The 21,098-nt window shown below is 34.5% G+C and overlaps 2 protein-coding genes across 2 annotated transcripts; both read right to left on the bottom strand.

Annotated features, from left to right (window-relative positions):
- Window positions 1–4,871: 4,871 nt before the first annotated feature.
- LOC116192714 (geraniol 8-hydroxylase-like) lies at window positions 4,872–7,056 on the bottom strand. Its single transcript, XM_031521334.1, has 3 exons — window positions 6,510–7,056; window positions 5,914–6,342; window positions 4,872–5,717 (listed from the first exon to the last, which is right to left on the bottom strand). Exons 1-3 carry the CDS (start codon window positions 6,975–6,977, stop codon window positions 5,106–5,108), a joined length of 1,509 nt encoding a protein of 502 aa, XP_031377194.1. The 5' UTR covers window positions 6,978–7,056; the 3' UTR covers window positions 4,872–5,105.
- A 12,002-nt stretch (window positions 7,057–19,058) lies between these two features.
- Window positions 19,059–19,852, bottom strand: LOC116206915 (geraniol 8-hydroxylase-like). The gene is made up of 3 exons (XM_031539753.1): window positions 19,723–19,852; window positions 19,384–19,613; window positions 19,059–19,235 (listed from the first exon to the last, which is right to left on the bottom strand). The coding sequence occupies exons 1-3, from the start codon at window positions 19,850–19,852 to the stop codon at window positions 19,059–19,061; spliced, it is 537 nt and encodes a 178-aa protein (XP_031395613.1).
- Window positions 19,853–21,098: the final 1,246 nt, after the last annotated feature.

Consider the following 21,098-nt stretch of genomic DNA (forward strand, 5'->3'; position numbering starts at 1 on the left):
TATTTTCAAAAATAAACTCTTAATTAATATAAATTTGCCATCTTAATCTAAATTAATAGAGTGAGAGTGAAGTGTATATATAAATATATGTTATTTATAAATATGTAGATCTATATATGATAATTTATCTTTTGATAATTATTTAATTAATTAAAGTGAATTAGTTTTATATATGTTTATAATTGCGTTGCTATTTATTTGCATTTAATTCATGCACATATATCATTGAGATAATACTTATATATTTTCTTTAAAATAGCTATTTTTAATCTTGAATATTATTTAAACATTTACATTTATGACCTTATACTATTTAAAAATTATTTTTCTGCCCCTATTTATTGTTGGGATACAACTTTATGTGTCATTTCTTCCGTAACTCCTCCCATGAATCCCACGGCCACACTCCTATAAATAGAGAGGTATGGTTGCTCTCAACAAAAAAAAAAAAAAAAAAGAAAAATAATAAAAGAGACTATCTCAGTAAAATTACATTATAAAAGTGAGATTCGATAGAGTGCGTGGGAGTATTTTTGGAGAATACTAAGAGCTATTTCTTTGAGGAGGCCTTTGAGTCGTAGAAAATGGGTGCTTTCTACTCGTGATCACACTTCGACCAGCGACAATCAATCGAGATGATGATTCAACATTTTTTGGGTGGTCTTACATTACGTGCTTCAGTTTGGTAATTGATGCGGCAGAAGACTTGGCAAGTCGGTACATGGAGAAAATTAGGTTCTGACGATCCTATTTTGAAAGAAATGGCATCCGAAGCAAAACTCACCGCTTTGCCGTGATTTTTCGATATTTAAGGCAAATTCCATCGTTTAGGGCCTCAAACATGCAATTTATGTTAATTAGGGTGTTTTTGTAATTTTTGGAAAGTTTAGTTCTTTTTATGTAATTTTGGTTTTTTTAATACCCTATTTAAGCTTTATGTAAGCCCTAGGGCTGAGCGGAGTCGTCTTTTGGATTATCAATAAAATTCAAAATTTTCGTGCTTTGTCCAATCTCGGATTGATTCGAGTTTGATGCTTATTTCCTGGTATTGGTAGAATCAACAGGTTTAGAAGGTCGTAGTTCCGGTATTCGTGCGCGAATCAACGGGTCTGTGATAGGTTACTCGCGTGTATGCTGCGTCAATAATTTTGTATTTGACTTGAATGTGAGTTTAATTCTAACCATTATCTTCTTTCCCGTCGACTTATTTCTCTAACTCGCTCTCTCAATATAAGAAGAAATATTCAACAATGAGGGAAAATTATCGAAAAAATTAAAGATTAACAAATGTTTTCAACTCACAATGACAAATTCCTACACTACTCTGCGAATAAGAGCGAGTCCATCAACTAGTTGGATTAAATTAATGAGAGACTCATAACTGAACACTTAGCTTAACGCTTTTCCAACTTGCAAAATATAATATAAAATCTTGTGCTCCATACGAGATCACAAGATGCACGTGCAATGAAATAATCCACCAGTTATTAAAGTCCAAAAGGTGATCACACGAAAACAAATTAGGAATGTGAAATAACCAAAGTAGATGCCACGGATACGCGTCGATTGATTGATACTATCCCCAAAACTTGAACTCTCTAGGTTCAAAGAGCAGATCTGCCGAACTCGATCGGCCATTAACGAAAAATCTTAACGGGTATAAATTTGTCCAAGGGGATGTAAAAATAGTACTTCAAGATCCGTTACGTGTCTAAAGGCCTTTTGACGATAGAGGATCCAAATTCACCAAGATCAGACTCGTTTTGAGCTGAGTTTTAAACATTTGGATACAGTACAACTCAATCCAAGCTTGGGCCTCTATGTGGACCAACAATTACGGTGGGCCACTTACCATGGACTCATTCACATCAATTTTCGGGCCTGACTTTGTGGGCCCGCTAGTATCGGTTTTTTTTTTTGGGTAACGCGCTTGTATGGGTTTATTCCTATCATTTTTTGTGCACTGCAACATTACATTGTGAGAATATTGGTGAGAATAGTTAGCATTAAATAGGGTGAATAGTCATTACATTATTAATCTCCAAATTAATAACTCACAATCTACAATAAAACATCAATTAATGTTTTGACCTCCGATTAATTGGGTGATGAGATGTCCCCCACAAACTTACATCAGGCGTTCAATTTAGGTTGGGAAAGAAAAAAAATAAAACATTAATTTTTTGACGTCCCTTTGAATCTTAATGATTAATATATTTTGATTTTTTTTGTCCAATCTATCTATATTTATTTGGACTCCTCCAACGGGAGCTTCGCATTCATGAAATAAAAAGTTTCTATATAAACTATTTGGGTAATCTCTTAGGCTCTCATGGAATGACTCTTCCAGATTAAATATGTACCTCGATCATTTCAAATGCCCTATTTATGTGTCTGTATATAATATATAATTGCAAGATGATGAGAGATGATCAACGTCGTTGCTTGAAATACATCAAATTGCCAAACCCACATCTCATCGTTGAGCGACTTTTTACTTGCCAACTTTTAATTAATTATGAAATTAAATTCCATAAAAAAATATTGAATAATCATCCAAGAAGTTACTTTTATAGGTTCAGGCACGCGGAGGAATGGTCTTTATAAACTTATAAATTTTGATTAAATGAAAAAATATACAAGCAATTAATAATAGATATTCAAAAGTTCATGCATGGAGGAATTAAGCCAGATAACATTTACGAATTTCCAAGTTTTGATTAAATGAAAAAATATTTAAAATATTTAACAATAAATAATTAAAATTTTAATAAATAAGATGTGGTGTGAGAGAAGGTTCGCATACTTGATTTTTAAAATAATTTTATATTCATATGTTTTTATATTTGTGACTAAATATATCATATTTTGACTTAATTAGTATCTTTGGAGTAAATTAACAAATGTCCGTAAAAATTAAGAAGTATCTTAGAATAAAATAAATAGTTTTGAAAATAAAAATATAACAATTTAGCTGAACTTGATTAATCTTAAATTTGATTCTACATTTCAGTTTTGTCAATTCTTAGTCCATAAAAATATATTATATACGCCGTGTACTCTATACAAAATCCAATTCGCAAAAATATATAATAATTAATATTAATTTGATGAAAAACAATTTCTTGAATAAAAGTTAAGTAATTATTTTTGTATAAAGAAATAGAAAAAATATTGCAAAAGAACTTAGAAATAAAATTATAAATGCAAGTTTTCAAAATAAAGTGCATTAATAAAATGATACGTAAACCACACAATGCATGGATAATTAAAAAAATTTAATTAATCACCTTAATTTTGATTAAAATAATTTCTTCTTTTGAACTAAACATACTGAGAAAATATATATTAATGCTTTTTAAGAGACTAGAGTTATGTTCTTTTTTGTAAATGAAGTATTTAATAGAGCTAACTCAATAAACGAATTTGACATTTCTTATTCATCATTAATTTAGAAATTATCAAAAAGTTAATTCTATTATCATAAACTAAATAATATTTTCAAGGATCCATTTAAATAACAAAATACAATAATTCATGTCACAAATAATAATTCCGCACAACGCGCATATAAATTGGCTAATTGTTGATTGTGGTAACATTTTCTTTTCAATATCATAACGCGTACTATGTGATAGGACCAACACGTAACGTAAGGATGGTGACACCAATTTAAAGTTTTCTAACGAACATCCGTACTCTCTATTCGAGGTTTTAAAAGATATTTTATGAAGAAGATATCTTATGGGGAAATTCCCATGCAATCATAAGAAGAGTTTGCACCATACAATACAACCAAGTAGTTTATCATAAATTTAAGTAAAACTCTTGTGATTTACTACAAATTTAAGTAAAGTTCTTGAAAGGTGTGCAATTTTTTTTACATAGAAATATGTGTAATTTATTGCCTACCTTATGAGTAACTTACTAAGAATTTGAATAATTTGCTCTCAATTAATTTACTTATAAAATATACATAATTTTCTCAAAATATGTGCAATTTACCTGATATTTTGATATTTTACAACAATGTAGAGTAATTTACTTAATTATGTGGAGCCCACTTGCACTATATACCTTCCCTTAATTTCACACACCAATTTATGTCCTAAAAGTTAATTTCACCTGCTGTTCAAAGGCGCAGACAAACCCTGAAATTTTTTTAATGAGTATATCAAAAGATATTTTATCCCTTACATGAGGAAACCTCAAACTTAAAACATTACAAGAATTATGTATAATTTGTCGAGGGAATTTTCCGACAAAATAATTTTGTCCGTGATTTCGGTATTTTTTCTAAAAATAATTTTTGACGGCATTTTCCCTTAGAAAATTGCTATCGGAAGTTTTGTCAGAAAAGGCTGTCGAAAAATATTTTTGATGGAGTTTTTGACGGTAACTTTCCGAAAGAATATTTTGTTGGTAATTAGTTTTACTAAAAAAAAAATTCCAACGATAATTTTTGTTTTGTTTTTTTTCCGTTGAGAATTTGTCGGAAATCGACACCTTTCGACGGATTTTCTTCTATTTTCAATGGATTTTTTTTTTCCCGTTTGACATGAGCTGAATTCGTGTAGCGTAAGGGCTGTTAGCATCCTTAAATGGGGCTATCATTGTCTTATTTCGAAATAGAGGGCGTCATGTCTTTTCACGAAAACATATAAAGGAGGTATGAAATTTATAACTGTTCGACTATTTTTTTCGGAGAATACCTAATATTGGATTATTTACTTCATATGGGGTTCATTGAACCTCGGCTAACTAGTTATATTATATATATGGGCCTCACCGATTTCAACGTGAGACTAATTAAATCTGAATAAGGATACATGAGGGGATGTATAATGATAGAGCATCGACTAGGTCTGATGTTTTGGTGGAAGAACGAGATCCGAATCGATTTATTGAACTGTGAAATTTGAGTACATAAGAACTACTTAAGCTGGCCTTTTTTGTTATGGCAAAAATGGCAAATTATTATGTATGATCTGGGACCAATTAACAATCCCTACAACCACAATGAACATATGGCATGAGCCGCATACGACTCTCTTACAAAGGATCTCGTTCTCGTCTGCCATGTGAAGCGAGAGGCCTACTATGGTCTATTGCTTCTTGATCGGTAAAGGCACAGCCAGGAGAGATTGTGCCCTTCGTAAGGTTAACCCGTAATTTTCTCCCATATCCATGGTGTCCGGAGAAATCCCGTCTTCAAGCTTCCAATCGAAGCTGTTGAGAAGTGAACCGAGCATCAGGTGGATCATTCTTGAGGCCAAAGGCAGGGCAGGGCAAATTCTCCGCCCTCCACCAAATGGCAAGAGCTCGAAGTTCTGTCCCTTGACATCAATGTCCAGTCCCAAGAACCTCTCCGGAATAAACTTGTCTGGGTTCTTCCACAAGGTTGGATCTTTCCCTATGGCCCATACGTTAACCAGGATTTGTGCACCCTCCGGGATTGTGTAGCCGCTGACCTGCACGTTGGCTCCGGCCATGCGGGGTACCAGTGGGAGTGGCGGGTGCATCCTGTAGGTCTCTTTCACCATTGCCTGTAAATATGGCAATCGGGCAACGTCGGATTCCTTGATAGGGTTGTCCCTGCCAATCACCAGTTCGAGCTCAGCCTGCACTTTCACTAGCTTCTCTGGACAGTGAAGCAGCTCGGCCATCGCCCATTCCATTGTGCTTGCCGTGGCTTCAGTCCCTGCAACAAGAAGGTCCTGCACATCAATCATAATTTTGTCAGTTTTTTTTTCTTTTGATGAATGGTAATTTCAAACTGCACGATACAGTTACTGGAATGATATTAATTAAATCAAATTTCATGGTCTAACCATGTCAGTATAACAACTTCGTGGAAGGACTCCAAATAAAAAATTTTGGAAAAAGAAATGCAGAAATTTGAATTATACTCACCAGGAATAGGTGCTTAATATGAAAGATACTCGTATCCTTGCTGTCATCTTCACTAAGGTCAAGAAGAACGTCCAACAAATCATTCTTCCTGACAGCGCCGGGGACTTTCCTGTCCTGAAGCCTCTTATCGATGACCCGGTCGAAGACATCAAACATATGCGTGATGCAATCAGTATTGCTCCTCTTCGCACCCTGTGGGTCAATCTTCTTGAGCATCGGGAAGTAGTCTGCCATGTTTGGCGTTCCCTCCGCTACCATGATCTGCCACACAACCGCCTTGAACTTCTTGGCTGTCTCTGAGGTAGGGTCTGCCAGGTCTATGGAGAGCATTGCGTTTGCCAACAGGTTGAGCGAAGCTGTGAATATCACCTCGCCAAGGTTCACCAAGGCTCCTGACTCGCTGCACTTCCGAACGTGAGCCAGGAGTCCCTGTCAGAAATATTGCAATGTCATTAAGGAGCAAGACAGACAGAACTTGGTGAAATACTAAGGAAAGTTTGCAGACCATACAACAGCCCGGAATTTCTCGTTTCAATTTCAAGTTTGATTTAAATAACTCTTTTTCTTTCCCCCCACACCCCCCCCCCCCCCCCCACCTGGACTTGACGGCGGCGGAGGTCTTGGTTCGAGTCAAGGATCTTGTTCCCGAAAAGGTGCATGTTGCAGATCCGGCGTTGATCTTTCCAGAGGGGAGACATTGGCATCCAAGACAGCCCGAACTCATCTCGACGGTGAGCCGTGATGGTATCAGGGATGAGACGGTTAGAAAATAATATGTCATGGGTCTGGATGATCTCTCGTGCCAGTGGGGGCGAGGTGATGACCATAGTGGTCATGCTGCCCAGCTTCAGGCGCATGATCGGGCCGTAGGTCTTGGCAAGTTTGGTTAGTGACTGGTGGGGTTGATCCCCGAGCTCGAGGAGGTTCCCGATCACCGGGAATGGCCTTGGACCGGGAGGCAATACCCCGACCATGCTCGGTTTACCTCTATTTGCCAAGTAGAGGAGGGCTCGAAGCAGCCCCCACGAGAGAAAGAGGCCCAAAATCAAGAGCAAGAGGTCCATTTTTTGTGTGTCTGTGCGCGCTATAGCGCGAGAGCTTCACTATATATAGACAATGAGACCTTCGAAATGTATCAGAGATCGCCGCCAATTGATTTTACCATATAAACATCTATATGTCTATATATATATATATCTCTAATATAAAGTAGAGCATTGGTGGGCATGCCAAATGACCTCAAAGTACTCGGTTGCTGCATGTAATTTTCTCGATTTTTGAGTTTTTTAAAATAATTTTTTTAAAAAATTTAAAAATACATAGATATAGAGTTGTGGTGCTAGTCATTATTTTTTGTATTTTTTTGAGCTTTCTTTAAAAAAATTTAGTTTTAAATTTGAAAAATTTATAATATATATAAATATAAATTTATGGGAACGATCTTTATTTTCTTGGTTTTCTGAGCTTTTTGTAAAAAATGATTTTTCTTAATTTTTAAATATTTTAAAAATTATATAAATATATATTTGTGGGACTAGTTATTATTTTCACAGCTTTTGAGGTTTTTTAGAAAATAGATTTTTAATTTTTTAAAAAGATATAGATGTAGATATAAATTTAATGGGACCGTTCATTATTTTCTTGAATTTTAATTTTATAAATTAAATATATTTTATGAAAAGATCTCGATAAAACCAATAATTTAAAATCATATTTGCTTTACAGAAAACAAATTAGAAAATTTTTTCATGGATATGATGTGTTTTATTTGCTTTTCTAAAAGCAAATCAGATCTCTTTTTATTGGTATAATTATGATGTGCTATCTATATTGTAATCTGTATAATACATTATAAATAACAGATGTATCAAACATAAACCATAAATGATTTGGCTTTGAAAATTGCTACCACTATACGTGAGTTCTTCAATTTTTCGTATGCATGCGAGTTCATTTGAGCGCGCCTACTATTAGTCGTGAAGGTGAGTTCCTTAGCTTTTTTTTTTTTTGCGCATAAATAACAAATGTATCACACATAAGCTGTAAACGATCTGGCTCTAAAAATTGCTACCACTATACAAGAACTCTTCAATTTTTCGTGCGCATGCTAATTCATTTTAGTGCGCCTACTATTAGCCGTGAAGGTGAGTTCCTTAACTTTTTGCTCTTTTTTTTTCCAGCACATAAACTTTTGTAGAATTTTGAAGTTCTCAAAATTAAATATAGTAGTTAACGAAGAAGACCATAGAAATCTTGATAATGTTGAAGACAAAAATTCATTATGCCGTAGTTGGAATTTCTCTTTCTCAATGTTTATGCGTAATTCCTTCTCAAATCGGTGGACATGAGTTTTTTCTTTTTAACCAAAGTGGATGTGAGTTCTTTTATTTTGTAAACATTAGTTTTTCAATTTTTTTCCCTTTTTTGTAACTTATGTACTGAAGTACTAACTTTTTTGTTACCGTATTCATGAAATTATGTCATTTATTTTGAATTACTAATTTAAACAATTTATATCACATATTTTATGAAATAAAATTATTGACAAATAAAATGATCTTGTTTTATCCCATGCAACATTCAAACTTTAAGACTAGTATAATATAAAGCAGAACTGCGGATGGTCTGGCCAGCTGGCCTTAGAGCGCTCGGTCGCGAAATGAAATTTTCATGGATTTTTGAACTTTTGATTAAAAATCAAAATTATTATTTTTTTTAAATTTATAAATACAAATTTGTAGGATCGATCATTATTTTCTCAGTTTATGTAGTACCAAATTGTATAAATTATTTAATTTTTGTATACTTAAACTAACATAGTTGTTTTTCTCGATTATAGATTTTGATTGGTTTTTGAAGTAATATACTTGGTTTTTGTATTTCAAAATATTTTGATTAGAGAAAATTCCTCACCAGACTTGTGGAGATTTTATTTAGATCTTTTTTAGAATATTTATACAATATTTTGATCAGACGTAAAGGTAAAATTTTCAATTCTTTTGGTCACTAATGTACATCTAGTAATCTCAGCATATCCAGATTGCTAGATACATTTTTTTTGTAAAATTCTTTAATTTCCTACTTTTATGAATATATCACATCAAAATTCTGAACAAAAATAATGCCATGTATGTAATTAGCATAACACACGATGTAACATCAGATGAGTATATTGTTAGTATGATAAAAGAGTTTCATCCTGTCATGCTTAGAATTTTTCGTTCAATTTTTTATCCATCTGGAAATTAGTATGTTTTTGGATTTTAAATTTCAATTTTTATGTTGACATGCCTAATTGATCAGATCTAGGACTTGACCATAAACTATTGGCATGTGTAAAAAAATTAAAACATATGAAATTGAGTATAAAAATGTATGAATCAAATTTGTTAGAGAATTTTTTTTAAAAAAATATTGAATAAGTTAATTAGTCCAACTTCATCGAAGCTTATTAAGAAAATTATTGTGAAACTTTAAACTTTTTTTTTTGATATTTTTTATGATTCTCTATAAGCTAATTATTGTAAAATATATATAGTTATTATATAAATGAAATAAATGTATGAAAAGATGAAACCACGTATAATACAAAGACAAAACACTTTAAAACTAGCTTTTCATATAAAAACTATCAAAGAAAACAATTTACTAATTCTATGAACTTATAGTCGTCGAATTAAAATTGACTAGTATATTAATAAATGATCTCTTATTCTAGAACAAAATTTTAAAAAGTGTAAGGCAGTTAATTTAACCATGTGAATTTTAGTTATTTAATTGGATGTTAATCTTGTTGATACTATAAGATTACAATAGCTATATTATTTATGAACTTATTATGATAATATACAAAAATTAAACAAGGATGTCATAGACTTTGCACATTTGAAAAATAGAAAATGAAATACAATATATGAAATTATCATAAGGGTGTCATCTACAAAGAAATCTCACTAATATACTTACTATTAAATTAAATAAATATATGGTATAATGCTTATTGATTGCAAATGCTTGTTGCAAAATATATATTGTATCATCCAAAAATTGTCTAATTTTATTATTTAATTATCATATAAAACTTGAAATTAATTATTTCAATATTTTATTTTATTAATAAGTCAATATATTTTTCAAAATTCAGAATAATTGTTATAAAATAATATATAAATGGTTTAAGCTCATAAATACTATAAAAGATAAAATTTTAAAAATTAGAATCACATAAATATTGTTTAAAAAATGAGCGAAATGAAGCTTTACTCTAATTAATATATGTCAATCTATATTGATAATTAAGAAAAATATGATGATGCATGTCAATTGAAATAAATAGTTTCAAAATATTATTATAATAATTAACTTGTTATGTGGCAAGAAATTTTGAATTACTCTAATTTTTAACAAAATAATGTTAAAAATTGAAATTATAATTAATAATAAAAAACTTTTGTTATTTTTAATCAGAAAATTTCTGCTTCAAAATGTAAATAACTAAAATAATAAATGATATAGGAATATTTGAAAATGAACCCGTGCAACGCACATTATAGACAACTAGTATCATGTAAGTTTGCATATAACTATTATGACACATTCATTAATAAATAAACAAATACATTTTGCTCTCAGTCAAATGAAAATAATTAGTTCATAGTAATTTAATTATAATGAATTAGAATATTTTCGGTCCTATATATAATGTAAGTTTGCATATAACAATTATGACACATGCATTAATAAATAAACAACACATTTTTTTCTCAGTCAAATGAAATTAATTAGTTAATAGTAATCTATTTAATTTTAACGAATTAGAATATATTGTGAGTTACAATTTTCAATAAAGGAAAAAAGAAACTAAAATCCGTGAAAACGCACGGGCATTTAACCTAGTTCATATGGTAATATGGACGAGCACCAATCTAATCTGTTCCTTATTAAATGATGAAGACGGGTCATATTCTTTGGGTAGAACAGCGAGGCCAAATCGGTTCATTAGATTGCACAAATTGAGCTTGTGAGACCTATGTCCTGAGCCTTCTCTAAGGGCAGCAGATTACTATTTTATGGCGGGCCTAGCCTGTCCCGAAAAACAATGGCACAAGCCAGGTGTACGACTTTTGCTGATTGGGGACATCACATGCTACGTTCATGATGTTTCTATGGTCTCCGGGAAGCCCCATATTCAAGCTTCCAATCGAAGGAGTTAAGAGCGAATGCAACATCGGGTGCAACATATTCATGGAGTTGGGGCCAAAGCATATGGCCCGGGCTTACCGAAATTGTGGATTAATTGGTGCCATATGGAAAATTGATGCATCGATCATTCATAGTGAACGTATCCCTAACCGATGAATGTTCTTTACATCTCATAAAAGATTATTCGGATTTCCTATATTTAACTTGTAAAATTTGAAATTCTAACAACCGTCTATTTTAAAAGTTGTGGAATGGAAAAGGTTAGAGGTCCATCACATAATATCATGTGAAATTTTGACGTCGTCACAACTATCTGCATATTATATTGTAGAAAGATCGTTATTTAGATTTCCTTTTTCCCTCAGTAGCAAAATTCATGAATCGATCGGCCAATAGAATATATGATAACCCACTCTTTTTTTTTTTACACCCTGATATCTGAAATTTTAATTGAATCTCAATTAATTCAGTCGAGATGGGTCGACCCTTTGATGGGTAAATTTCTCCCAATGTAAATTTTTTTTAATTGACAAGACTCGAACCCGAAATTTTACTTAAAGGGAATAAACATCGAATCGCTTGAACCGTCACGATAACCCACTCTCTAAGTATGAATTGATCGTCATTATTATATAATTGGCCACGACTATAACACGGGTGGGAATTGGATATTAGAATAAGATTGATAAAATAAATTTGACTTGTGATGTCGTGATTGATTTTTCTCAACATCACAAAATTAGCACTTCGGTTCACACCGACGCCGTGGTTTTTTGCATTAGTTTCCCGAAGACTTTTGACGTTGTACTTCTTTTTTCAAGAAAAATTTATAAATTTAATATAATAAAATAAAAATTTCAATAATTAATAAATGATACGAATAGTTAATTATCAGGTGAGAATGTGTATTATTGGGCTAGTGTATTGTTGGAAAATTAGACTTGGTTTGTCCTTCGTTTGTAGGCGTTAGCGTCACGTCTTATAATTACAATAAAAGCTCCACGTTCTTCACATTTTTCCGGGATAAAATTAATTAGTCGGCAGCTAGGGCGGCCTACCTCCTTAGTCCCTCATGATTTCCTAATTTTTTTCCCCTTCTTTCTCTTAATTACCGTAGACTTTAAAGGCTTGTTTGGATTGTGAGTGTGATTTTAAAATAACAATTCTAACATAATTCTACCCACAACAAAACAAAATAATTCATACAAAGTCAAAGAGTGGATCCCATTTATACCACTCTTTTTCAACAACAAAACAAAATAACTCATACAAAATCAAAAGGTGAACCCCATTTATACCACTCTTTTTCAAAATCAAAATCTGATTTTAAAATTATACTTTGAAACCAAACGCAGCATTAATACTGAGAAATAAAAGTTAAATAAAAAGAAATTAAAAGTGTCATTTGTGTAAATCAAATTTATAACTTCTTGATTCCAAATAAGAAAGTGTGTCGCTACACATCCCCTTTCTCTGTGTCTTTCCTTTTGATTGTTAAAATATTCTCCACAAGAATTTCAATATTCCATGTTTTAGCTAATATTTTAATTATTTACACAATTAACTAAAATATATATTATCCTGTAAAGTTGAAGCAAATATCTGATACTTGCATGTATTTATTTTCAAAATGACACAAAATTACTACCTCTCTAAAAGTATCATGTTTTCAAAAAGGACATGTTATATGAAAATGTACACAGAAATTCTAAGGATACATGAAAAGGTCACTTTATTAATAAAGGTTATAATATGAAGATCAAAATTATTCAATAATAATGGAAGATTAAATTTTTGGATTAAATCAATTATTTTTTTCCCATAATCTATACATAAATTTATAATATCATATTAGAAAATACAATATCGTTTAAATTCACAGACAATTGTGAATTAATCGCGAAAGAAAAATGTAATTAAAAAGTCAACCTACTACAATATAATAAAAACATTAAGTTGGAGAATTTAACATGGTTTTAAAATGCAATGCATGCACATCATTTTAAGTTTTTCTAAACTTATCCACTATTTAAGTCTGATTGGTTCAATACTTCAACTTTACATATATGGTTTTTGGTTCCGTTCAACTATATTTTGAAATATAAATGTGATTTAGTTTAATGCTTCAATTTATATTATTAGAAGATCGATAATAAAATCATTTTTATTATTGGATAAATTGCACCGGTGGTTCAAAAAGTTTTACAAATGTTTCAATATGGTACAAAAAGTTTTTTTTGCTACTGATGGTACAAAATGTTTTAAAGTTGTTTCAGTATAGTACAAACCGTCATCTCGCCATTGACGCCGTCAAGTCAACGCTGATTGTGCAAAACCGATTTTTGTGGGATATTACATGATGATGCAAAATGTTTTGAAGTTGTAACTTAATAGTATAAAATGTTTTACGTAAGTTACATGATGGTGAAATTTTACAGTTTTGTAAAGGACAGTTTGACGGTGTTAATGGCGAGATGACGGTTTGTACTATACTGAAACAACTTTGAAACATTTTGTACCATCAAGTAGCAAAAAAAACTTTTTATACCATATTGAAACATTTATAAAACTTTTTGGACCACCAATGCAATTGACCCTTTATTATTTGATATCCTCACAATCAAATGAGAAAATATTAAATATTTTGATTAAAAAAAGAACATAAAGGTAATAATATTTTCATAATCTTATAGCAAATTTATCGATATAATTTTTTTGACTCCGCATCAAAGCGCGGGACATCATTCCCTAGTTTTTTTATTAAATCGATCATATCTGCGCACTTGTGTATGCACGTGTCATGCATATCTTGATATGGCGGATGTCTTCTACATGCTACATGGTTGAATAGCTAATTAATTTTGGTAAGTGATCGGGGAAAATAAATTAAATGAGAATTAGTGTTTGGTGCAATCACTGCTTTTGCTAGCTAGTTTATCCGCATACATATAATATTATAACATATCTCGTATCTATACCATAATAAATAATAAAGCAAAAACCTCCCTTATGGTCTAAATTTACAAAAAATACCTTCCAAATACTTTCAAGATGTCAAATATGTGAGAAATTAATCAAAACTGCATGATATACCTGCATTACGTGCGGAATAGCATAAAAGAATAATATTTAACTATCACATTGGCTAAAAAAATATCAATTAGAGCATAATAAATATTTTGCACTATCCCTGTATATTTAATTGGAAAAATAACACCATATAATATGAATTTGATGCTATTATCACCACCTATCACGTTTTAAAAACTTGGCATGCTATAGTGCAAATACATTTTTTTATGTCAAATCTAGCACAACTTTTAGAGACCGTTACAAAAATAGAAGGAAAGTTGAATTGTCCTTCACGGTGTGTCCACGTTGCGCATGTGGACACGACACGTGAACAAAAAATACTAAAAAAAAAATAAATAGATAGAGAGGAGTGCAGATCCAAGGAAGGGTTCCCCTCTGATGGGCCACCCCCTCGAGGAAGGTCACCGGAGACCTCTCGGGCCTCCAACGACCCTGAGTGAGGTGGGGTGGTCGGCGGAGAGGAGCCTCCTTCCCCGATCTGCCCCTCCTTTGACCGAACCACCTCAATCGAGGTCACTCGAGGCCCGAGAGGTCTCTGGCAACGTTGGCTGATTTGGGGGGAGTTTTTTTGGGGGGGGAGGTGGCAGCCGGTGATCGGCGGGGAACCCTACTGCCTTCCTCCCTTCTCCCGCTGATTTCTTCTTATTGTTTTAATTTTTAATTTTATTATTATTTTGTCCACGTGTCGCGTGTAGCTGTTTAAAGTGGGCCCATCGCGAAGGTCAACTCAGCTTGCCATCTGTTTTTTTCTAACAGTCCTTATACGGTGTGCTAGATTTGATATAAAAATCGTATTTATGTTATGGCATTTCAAGATTTAAAAATGTGCTAGGTGGTGAAAATAGCGTCAAATCCGTGTTATATGGTGATATTTTTCTTATTCAATAATTTTGATAAAAGTTAGAAAATTAAAACAAAACTTGTTACTTTGAGTTTGTGTGTATTACTTGGAAAGAAAACCTGCGACGTGCAAATCGGGACTAAGGTGCATGAAGAAGTCAAGAAAAACTAACTCCACATATAGGAGGATCCTCGTTTATTTAATATTATAGATTTTCTAAAGACCCTAACGTCGTTGCAAAAAGTACGGGGAGATTTTAGACCAAGAAAACAAAAGGTTGCTTGTCGTAATTAAACTTTTTTGGTTTTCATGTCATACTCCTCGTGTTGCTTTCATTTCATGGCTGGTCATCAATTATAGAGTTGCGACCAATTCAAGACTAAGAAAATGGGGGTGTTTAAAAGACGTGTGTGTGTGTGTGTGTGAGCTTTGTAACCAAGAAAGGAAACTCGGGAACGCCTACATTTCACCTGTTTGTTTGTCAAAGATGTATATACCCACAAGTACTATCTTTGTCGCCAATTCCAAGGCAAGCTGAGGATTGGGCATATGAATTCCAACATGCAGCAACTTGGAAAAGCAGGAATTTAGAGATAATTCTGCGGAATTTATGTCGGACTTGCTATATATATATATATATATTTGATATTTGATTTGGAAGGAATGGAATGCTAGGAATTTTTAGAAGCAAGAAAAATGAATCAAGCATTCATGTTGCACAAATTTTAATTTTGGTTCGATTACAAGTATTCTTTTTTTTTCCTAAGATTAGTAGCCTACTTGCAAACTTACAACTCAGTTTAGGCTTACTGAAATAGCGTGATGGATTCTTCAGTTTTGTCTTTTGAGGTTGGTTGAAAAGTTGTGTAAATAAATAAATAAATATATATATATATATATCTTTTGTCCATTATAGCATCATCATTTATAAAAAAGAAATTTACTTTAGTATTTCTTATTAATAGAGCAGGCATCTTAATTAGATGGAAAGGACTAGGAAAATTTTTATTCAGCGAAAAAGGCCTAGGAAATTTTTTGAGTCCTTCCGCTGGCCCCTTCAGAAACTAATTAATTGGGCCTTTGCAGCACTGGGTATATACTTCCATCCACTCTCTGTTTGTTCTTATAGACCGACCCATTTGCGTATGACATGCTTTCTCCCAGCGGGCAGTGCTTCAACTGTCCATGTAATGTCATCCTCAAGGGCAAAAAACTCATTAGCCATTGCCTCGTTCTGCCATGAGTACCGAATGACTTGAGGATTTTCCTGGGAAGTTCGCAATTCTCATCCAGGCCAGCTAGAAAATGTCCGCGATCGGTTGAAAAGTTGCTTACCTGACATAGTTTTAAGAGGATAAGATAAACCTGAGGAGGTTGTGGAGGTGGTAAGTGCAAGGAAAGGGTCAATTGACTTCACGGCGTCGCACCCGTAGTCATAGAAATCTGTCCAATTATTGAAATGACATACGAGTTTCTAAAAATGGACTCATTACGGTTTTTCCAATGAAGCCGATTGATCAAAGAGCTTGCGGGAACAACACAACCCACTTAATATTATGCTGATGATAAGCACAATAATTCAATCTAGTCCAATCAAAGATTGGAAGCCCATCCATGTGCTTATTATATTACTAAATTGTGATCGATTATAGCAACATTTTTTCCAATATCATAACGTACTGTATAATAGAGTAAATGTAATAGAATTAAAGTTAAATTTCACATATACTCAACTCAAGGACAATGACAGCCGCTGTTTCACGAATGTTGAATTTTCTAATGAACATTGATAACTCCTGTGAAGTTTCAAAAGATAGTTAACCCCTTACAATGGGTCACTCAGTTTAATTTTTTTTTCTTTTTTAAGCTTACAGTGGTGCAAGCATCTTCAGGAAGGGGTATTATTGTCCGACTTTAAGTTTAGAGAGTGTTACTGTCATTTAACGGGACTTTATATAAGGGGTGTGCGTGGAGAGAGTAGCACTTAGCGTGTATTACAAGTCAATCATTGTTAAATACATCAATACAAATCTTATAAAATCTGTGACAAATCGAGGAAGCTGTTTTAGTTCAGTGGCACAAGGCGTCGTTCGGAACTAAGAGATCATGGGTTCGGTCCTCACTAGTGGAACTTATGTGTCTCTATATTTAGCTTTATTTAGCTTTATTTCATTTTCTTGTACTAGGGCCATGTGCTTTCCTTATCATCAAAAAAAAATCTGTGACAAATTATTATTTCAAAAAAAATAAAATGTTATGTCTTATGATACAATGGTATACCTGATTCAAAATAAGATTTGTTTGTAGACCTCGTAACTGATTATCTAATTGGTTTATGTACTTCATATGGGCCATTGGATCTCGGGTAGCTAGTTATACATTATGAGGCTCACTGATTTCAATATGAGATTAAATTTGAATATAGAAGATGAGTGCATTCTGGTGGTTGTATAGAATCAGTTAAGAACCGAGCAAAAAACGAAAAAAGAAAAGCATCATTAAGTCTTATTAAGAACTAGAAGGCCTAGGAACTGCTTAAGCCTTTTATTATGGTAAGATGGCATTTTTTTATATTATTTATCCTTCTTTTTTTTTTTGCGTTATTAGGGAGGTCCATTTACCTTTTGCAATGATAGGAAATAAGGTAAAATAAATGACACATAAATTTTACCGATAAGAATTGAACTGAAGACCTCTTGATTTTAAGTCGAGACCTTCCTCGTATAGCCAATTATTATGTATGGTCTGGGACTAACAATCCTTCCTATGAACATGGCATGAGCCGCATACGATACTCCCACGGAGGATCTCGTTCTAGTCTGCCATGTGAAGCGAGAGGCCTACTGTCTCATGCTGCACATAAGTTTCTCGTTCTGGAGATTACTTCTCGACCGGTAAAGGCACAGCCCAGAGAGATTGTGCCCTTTGTAAGGTTATCCCGTAGTTATCTCCCATATCCATGGTTTCCGGAGAAGAGCCGTCTTCAAGCTTCCAATGGAAGCCGTTGAGGAGTGAACTGAGCATTAGGTGGATCATTCTTGAGGCCAGATGTGCAAAGGCAGGCCAGGGAAAATTCTCTGCCCTCCAACCAAACGGCAAGAGCTCGAAGGGAAGTTCTATCCCTTGACGTCAATGTCCAGTCCCAAGAACCTCTCCGGAATGAAGTCGTCTGGTCCTTGTTAACCAGGATTTGTGCACCCTCCGAGATGGTGTAGTCGCTGACCTGCACGTTGGCTCTGGCCATGCAGGCTACCAGAGGGACTGCCAGATGCATCCGATAGGTCGATGATCTCTTTCACCATTGCCTGTCAATATGGCAATTGGGCAATGTCGGATTCATTGACAGGGTTGCCCCTGCCAATCACCTGTTCGAGCTCAGCCTGCGCTTTCACCAGCATCTTCGGACTATGAAGCATCTCGGACATCGCCCATTCCAATATGCTTGTTGTGGCTTCAGTGCCCGCAACAAGCAGGTCCTACACATCAATCATAATTGAGAAACGCAAAAGACCTTTTTTTTTTATTTTTTTGATGAAAGGTAATTTCAAAATGCACAACACAGTTACAAGAATTATACTAAATCATGATTCATTAATTTCATGTGCAATCCGGTTTTACGCATGCGTATGTACCAATCAAATTAATTTCATGGTCTAACCATGTAGTATTAACAGCTTCATGGAAGGACTCCAAATAAAAACTTTTGGATGGAGTTTGTGAATGGGAAAAACTACGGTAGAAGAGTTTTACCTCTTAGTGGGCCGACCCAGTTTGAACTAGATTAGTTGAGGACAATGGGCTTCCGGATACTAGGGTATACACCGAAATCATTCTTCCTGACAGCGCGGGGAACTTTCCTGTCCTGCATCCTCTTATCGATCGATAACCCTATCAAAGACCTCAAACATATGTGAGATGCCATCAGTCATGCTCCTCTTTGCACCCTGTGGCCTTGGGTCAATCTTCTTGAGCACCGGGAAGTAGTCTGCTATGTTCGACGTCCCCATCTCTACCATGATCCGCCAGACAGCAGCCTTGAACTTGCGGTTATCTCTGAGGTAGGGTCCGCCAGGTCTATGGAGAACATGGTGCTCGCCAATAGGTTGAGAACAACTGTGAATATCACCTCGCCAGGGTTCACCAAGGCTCCCGACTCACTGCACTTCCGAACGTGAGCCAGGAGTTCCTGTCTGAAATATTTCAATGTCATTGTGGAGAAAAATAAACAGAACTTAATGAAATACTGAGAAAAGTTTGAAAACCATACAACAGCCCAGGATTTCTTGTTCCAATTCCACCTTTGATTTATATAACTCTGTTTTTTGCGCACCCACCTGGACTTGATGGCGGCGGAGGTGTTGGTTCGACTCAAGGATCTTGTGCGTGAAAAGGTGCGCGTTGCAGATCTGCCGGAGGTTTTTCCAGAGCAGAGAGATTGACATCCAAGACTGCCCGAACTCATCACGACGGAGAGCCGTGATGGTATCAGGGACCAGGCGGTTGGAAAATAATGTGTCAAAGGTCTGGAGGATCTCTCCTGTCAATGGGGCCGAAGTGACGACCACTGTGGTTATGCAGCCCAGCTTCAGGCATATGATCAGGCTGTAGGTCTTGGCAAGCTTGGTTAGGGACCTCTGGGGTTGAGCCCTGAGCTCGAGGAGGTTCCCAATCACCGGGAGTGGCCTTGGACTGGGACAGCACCCCGACCATGCTCGGTTTACCTCTATTTGCCAAGTAGAGGAGGGCTCGAAGCAGCCCCCAGGAGAGGTAGTAGAGCCCCAAAATCAACAGTAACAAGTCCATTAATTAATTGTATGTATGTGTGTGCGCTATAGCACGAGAGCTTCACTATATATTGACAATGGGACCTTTCAAAATGTATCAGATTGCCGCCAGTTCATTTTATATGACCATGTAAACGCTCTTTTGATTTTATAAAGAACAATATAAATTCACGGAATCTCATCGACATTAAAATTCAGGTAGCTAGTAAAATTAAGTAGTCAATGGGTTCAGAGGCAGTTTTTTACGTGACATCATATTTTATTACGGGCAAGCATCAATTGAGTTTCTTCCTCTTCAAATAATGAACACCTATCATTTTCTTTGCGTAGAAGAACGAGGCCAAATCGGTTTATTAAATTGCACAAACTGAGCTTATGAGACCTATGCACTGACTACTGAGCCTTTTCTATGCAGATTGATTACCATGTTATTGTTCGAGAATATAATCTGTTTTGACAAACAATGGCACAAGCCAGGCATTCGGCTCTTGCGAAGGGCATATATCGTTTGTTACGTGCATGATGTTTCCATGGTCTCCCGGGATGCCCCATATTCAATCGGTGCTGAATGGAAAAGAAAATTGATGCTGAATGGAAAAAAAAAAAAATTTGATGCAACGATCATTCATAGTGAATGTATCGCTAACCAATTAATGTTATTATATGTCGTATATGATTCAGGACTCTTATGTTTAACTTGTGAAAGTTGAAAATTAGCACTTCAGTTGATACCTAATCCATGGATTTCCAAGTGCATGCACATTGCAAAAGCATTGTGCATTCGCTTGCAACGAAGACGCAAAAGTGAAAAGAGCGGATTTTAGAATCCGTACTAATTTAGCCACTAACCGGCATCTAGAAAATTTTTGAGTCCCTCCACTGGCCCCTTCAGACCTAATTCGGTCTTGCAGCATTAGATATATACTGCCATCTACTCTGTCGTTGCCTCATGTCACTACGAGTATCGATCGACTTGAGGATTGTCCGGGGAAGTTCGCAATTCTCATCCAGGCCAGCTAGAAAACATTGGTGAGCCATTGAAAAAGTTTCCCAGTTAGCATAGTTCTCGAGAGGACCAGATGAGATAAACCTGAGGAGGTTGTGGAGGTTGTAAGTGCACGTATAATCGGCTTCACGGCATTGAACACATAGCCGTACAAATATATGACCAATAATTGAAATGATTAACATCTAATTTTGATAAGTAATTAAATCAGGGCGAGGCTCCTCGGTGCAACTGAAATTTATCAGGGCTGCTGGGCTGG

The sequence above is a fragment of the Punica granatum genome, chromosome 1 (assembly GCF_007655135.1).
Source record: "Punica granatum isolate Tunisia-2019 chromosome 1, ASM765513v2, whole genome shotgun sequence".
Taxonomy (NCBI): Eukaryota; Viridiplantae; Streptophyta; class Magnoliopsida; order Myrtales; family Lythraceae; genus Punica; species Punica granatum.

Coding starts and splice junctions, on each gene's coding strand:
- LOC116192714 (XM_031521334.1), bottom strand. CDS start 6,977: ATGGACCTCTTGCTCTTGATTTTGGGCCTCTTTCTCTCGTGGGGGCTG. Junction 6,343..6,509: donor TCCGCCGCCGTCAAGTCCAG/GTGGGGGGGGGG, acceptor TATTTCTGACAG/GGACTCCTGGCTCACGTTCG. Junction 5,718..5,913: donor ATATTAAGCACCTATTCCTG/GTGAGTATAATT, acceptor ATTGATGTGCAG/GACCTTCTTGTTGCAGGGAC.
- LOC116206915 (XM_031539753.1), bottom strand. CDS start 19,852: ATGGACTTGTTACTGTTGATTTTGGGGCTCTACTACCTCTCCTGGGGG. Junction 19,614..19,722: donor CCAGTCCAAGGCCACTCCCG/GTGATTGGGAAC, acceptor GCATAACCACAG/TGGTCGTCACTTCGGCCCCA. Junction 19,236..19,383: donor TCCGCCGCCATCAAGTCCAG/GTGGGTGCGCAA, acceptor TATTTCAGACAG/GAACTCCTGGCTCACGTTCG.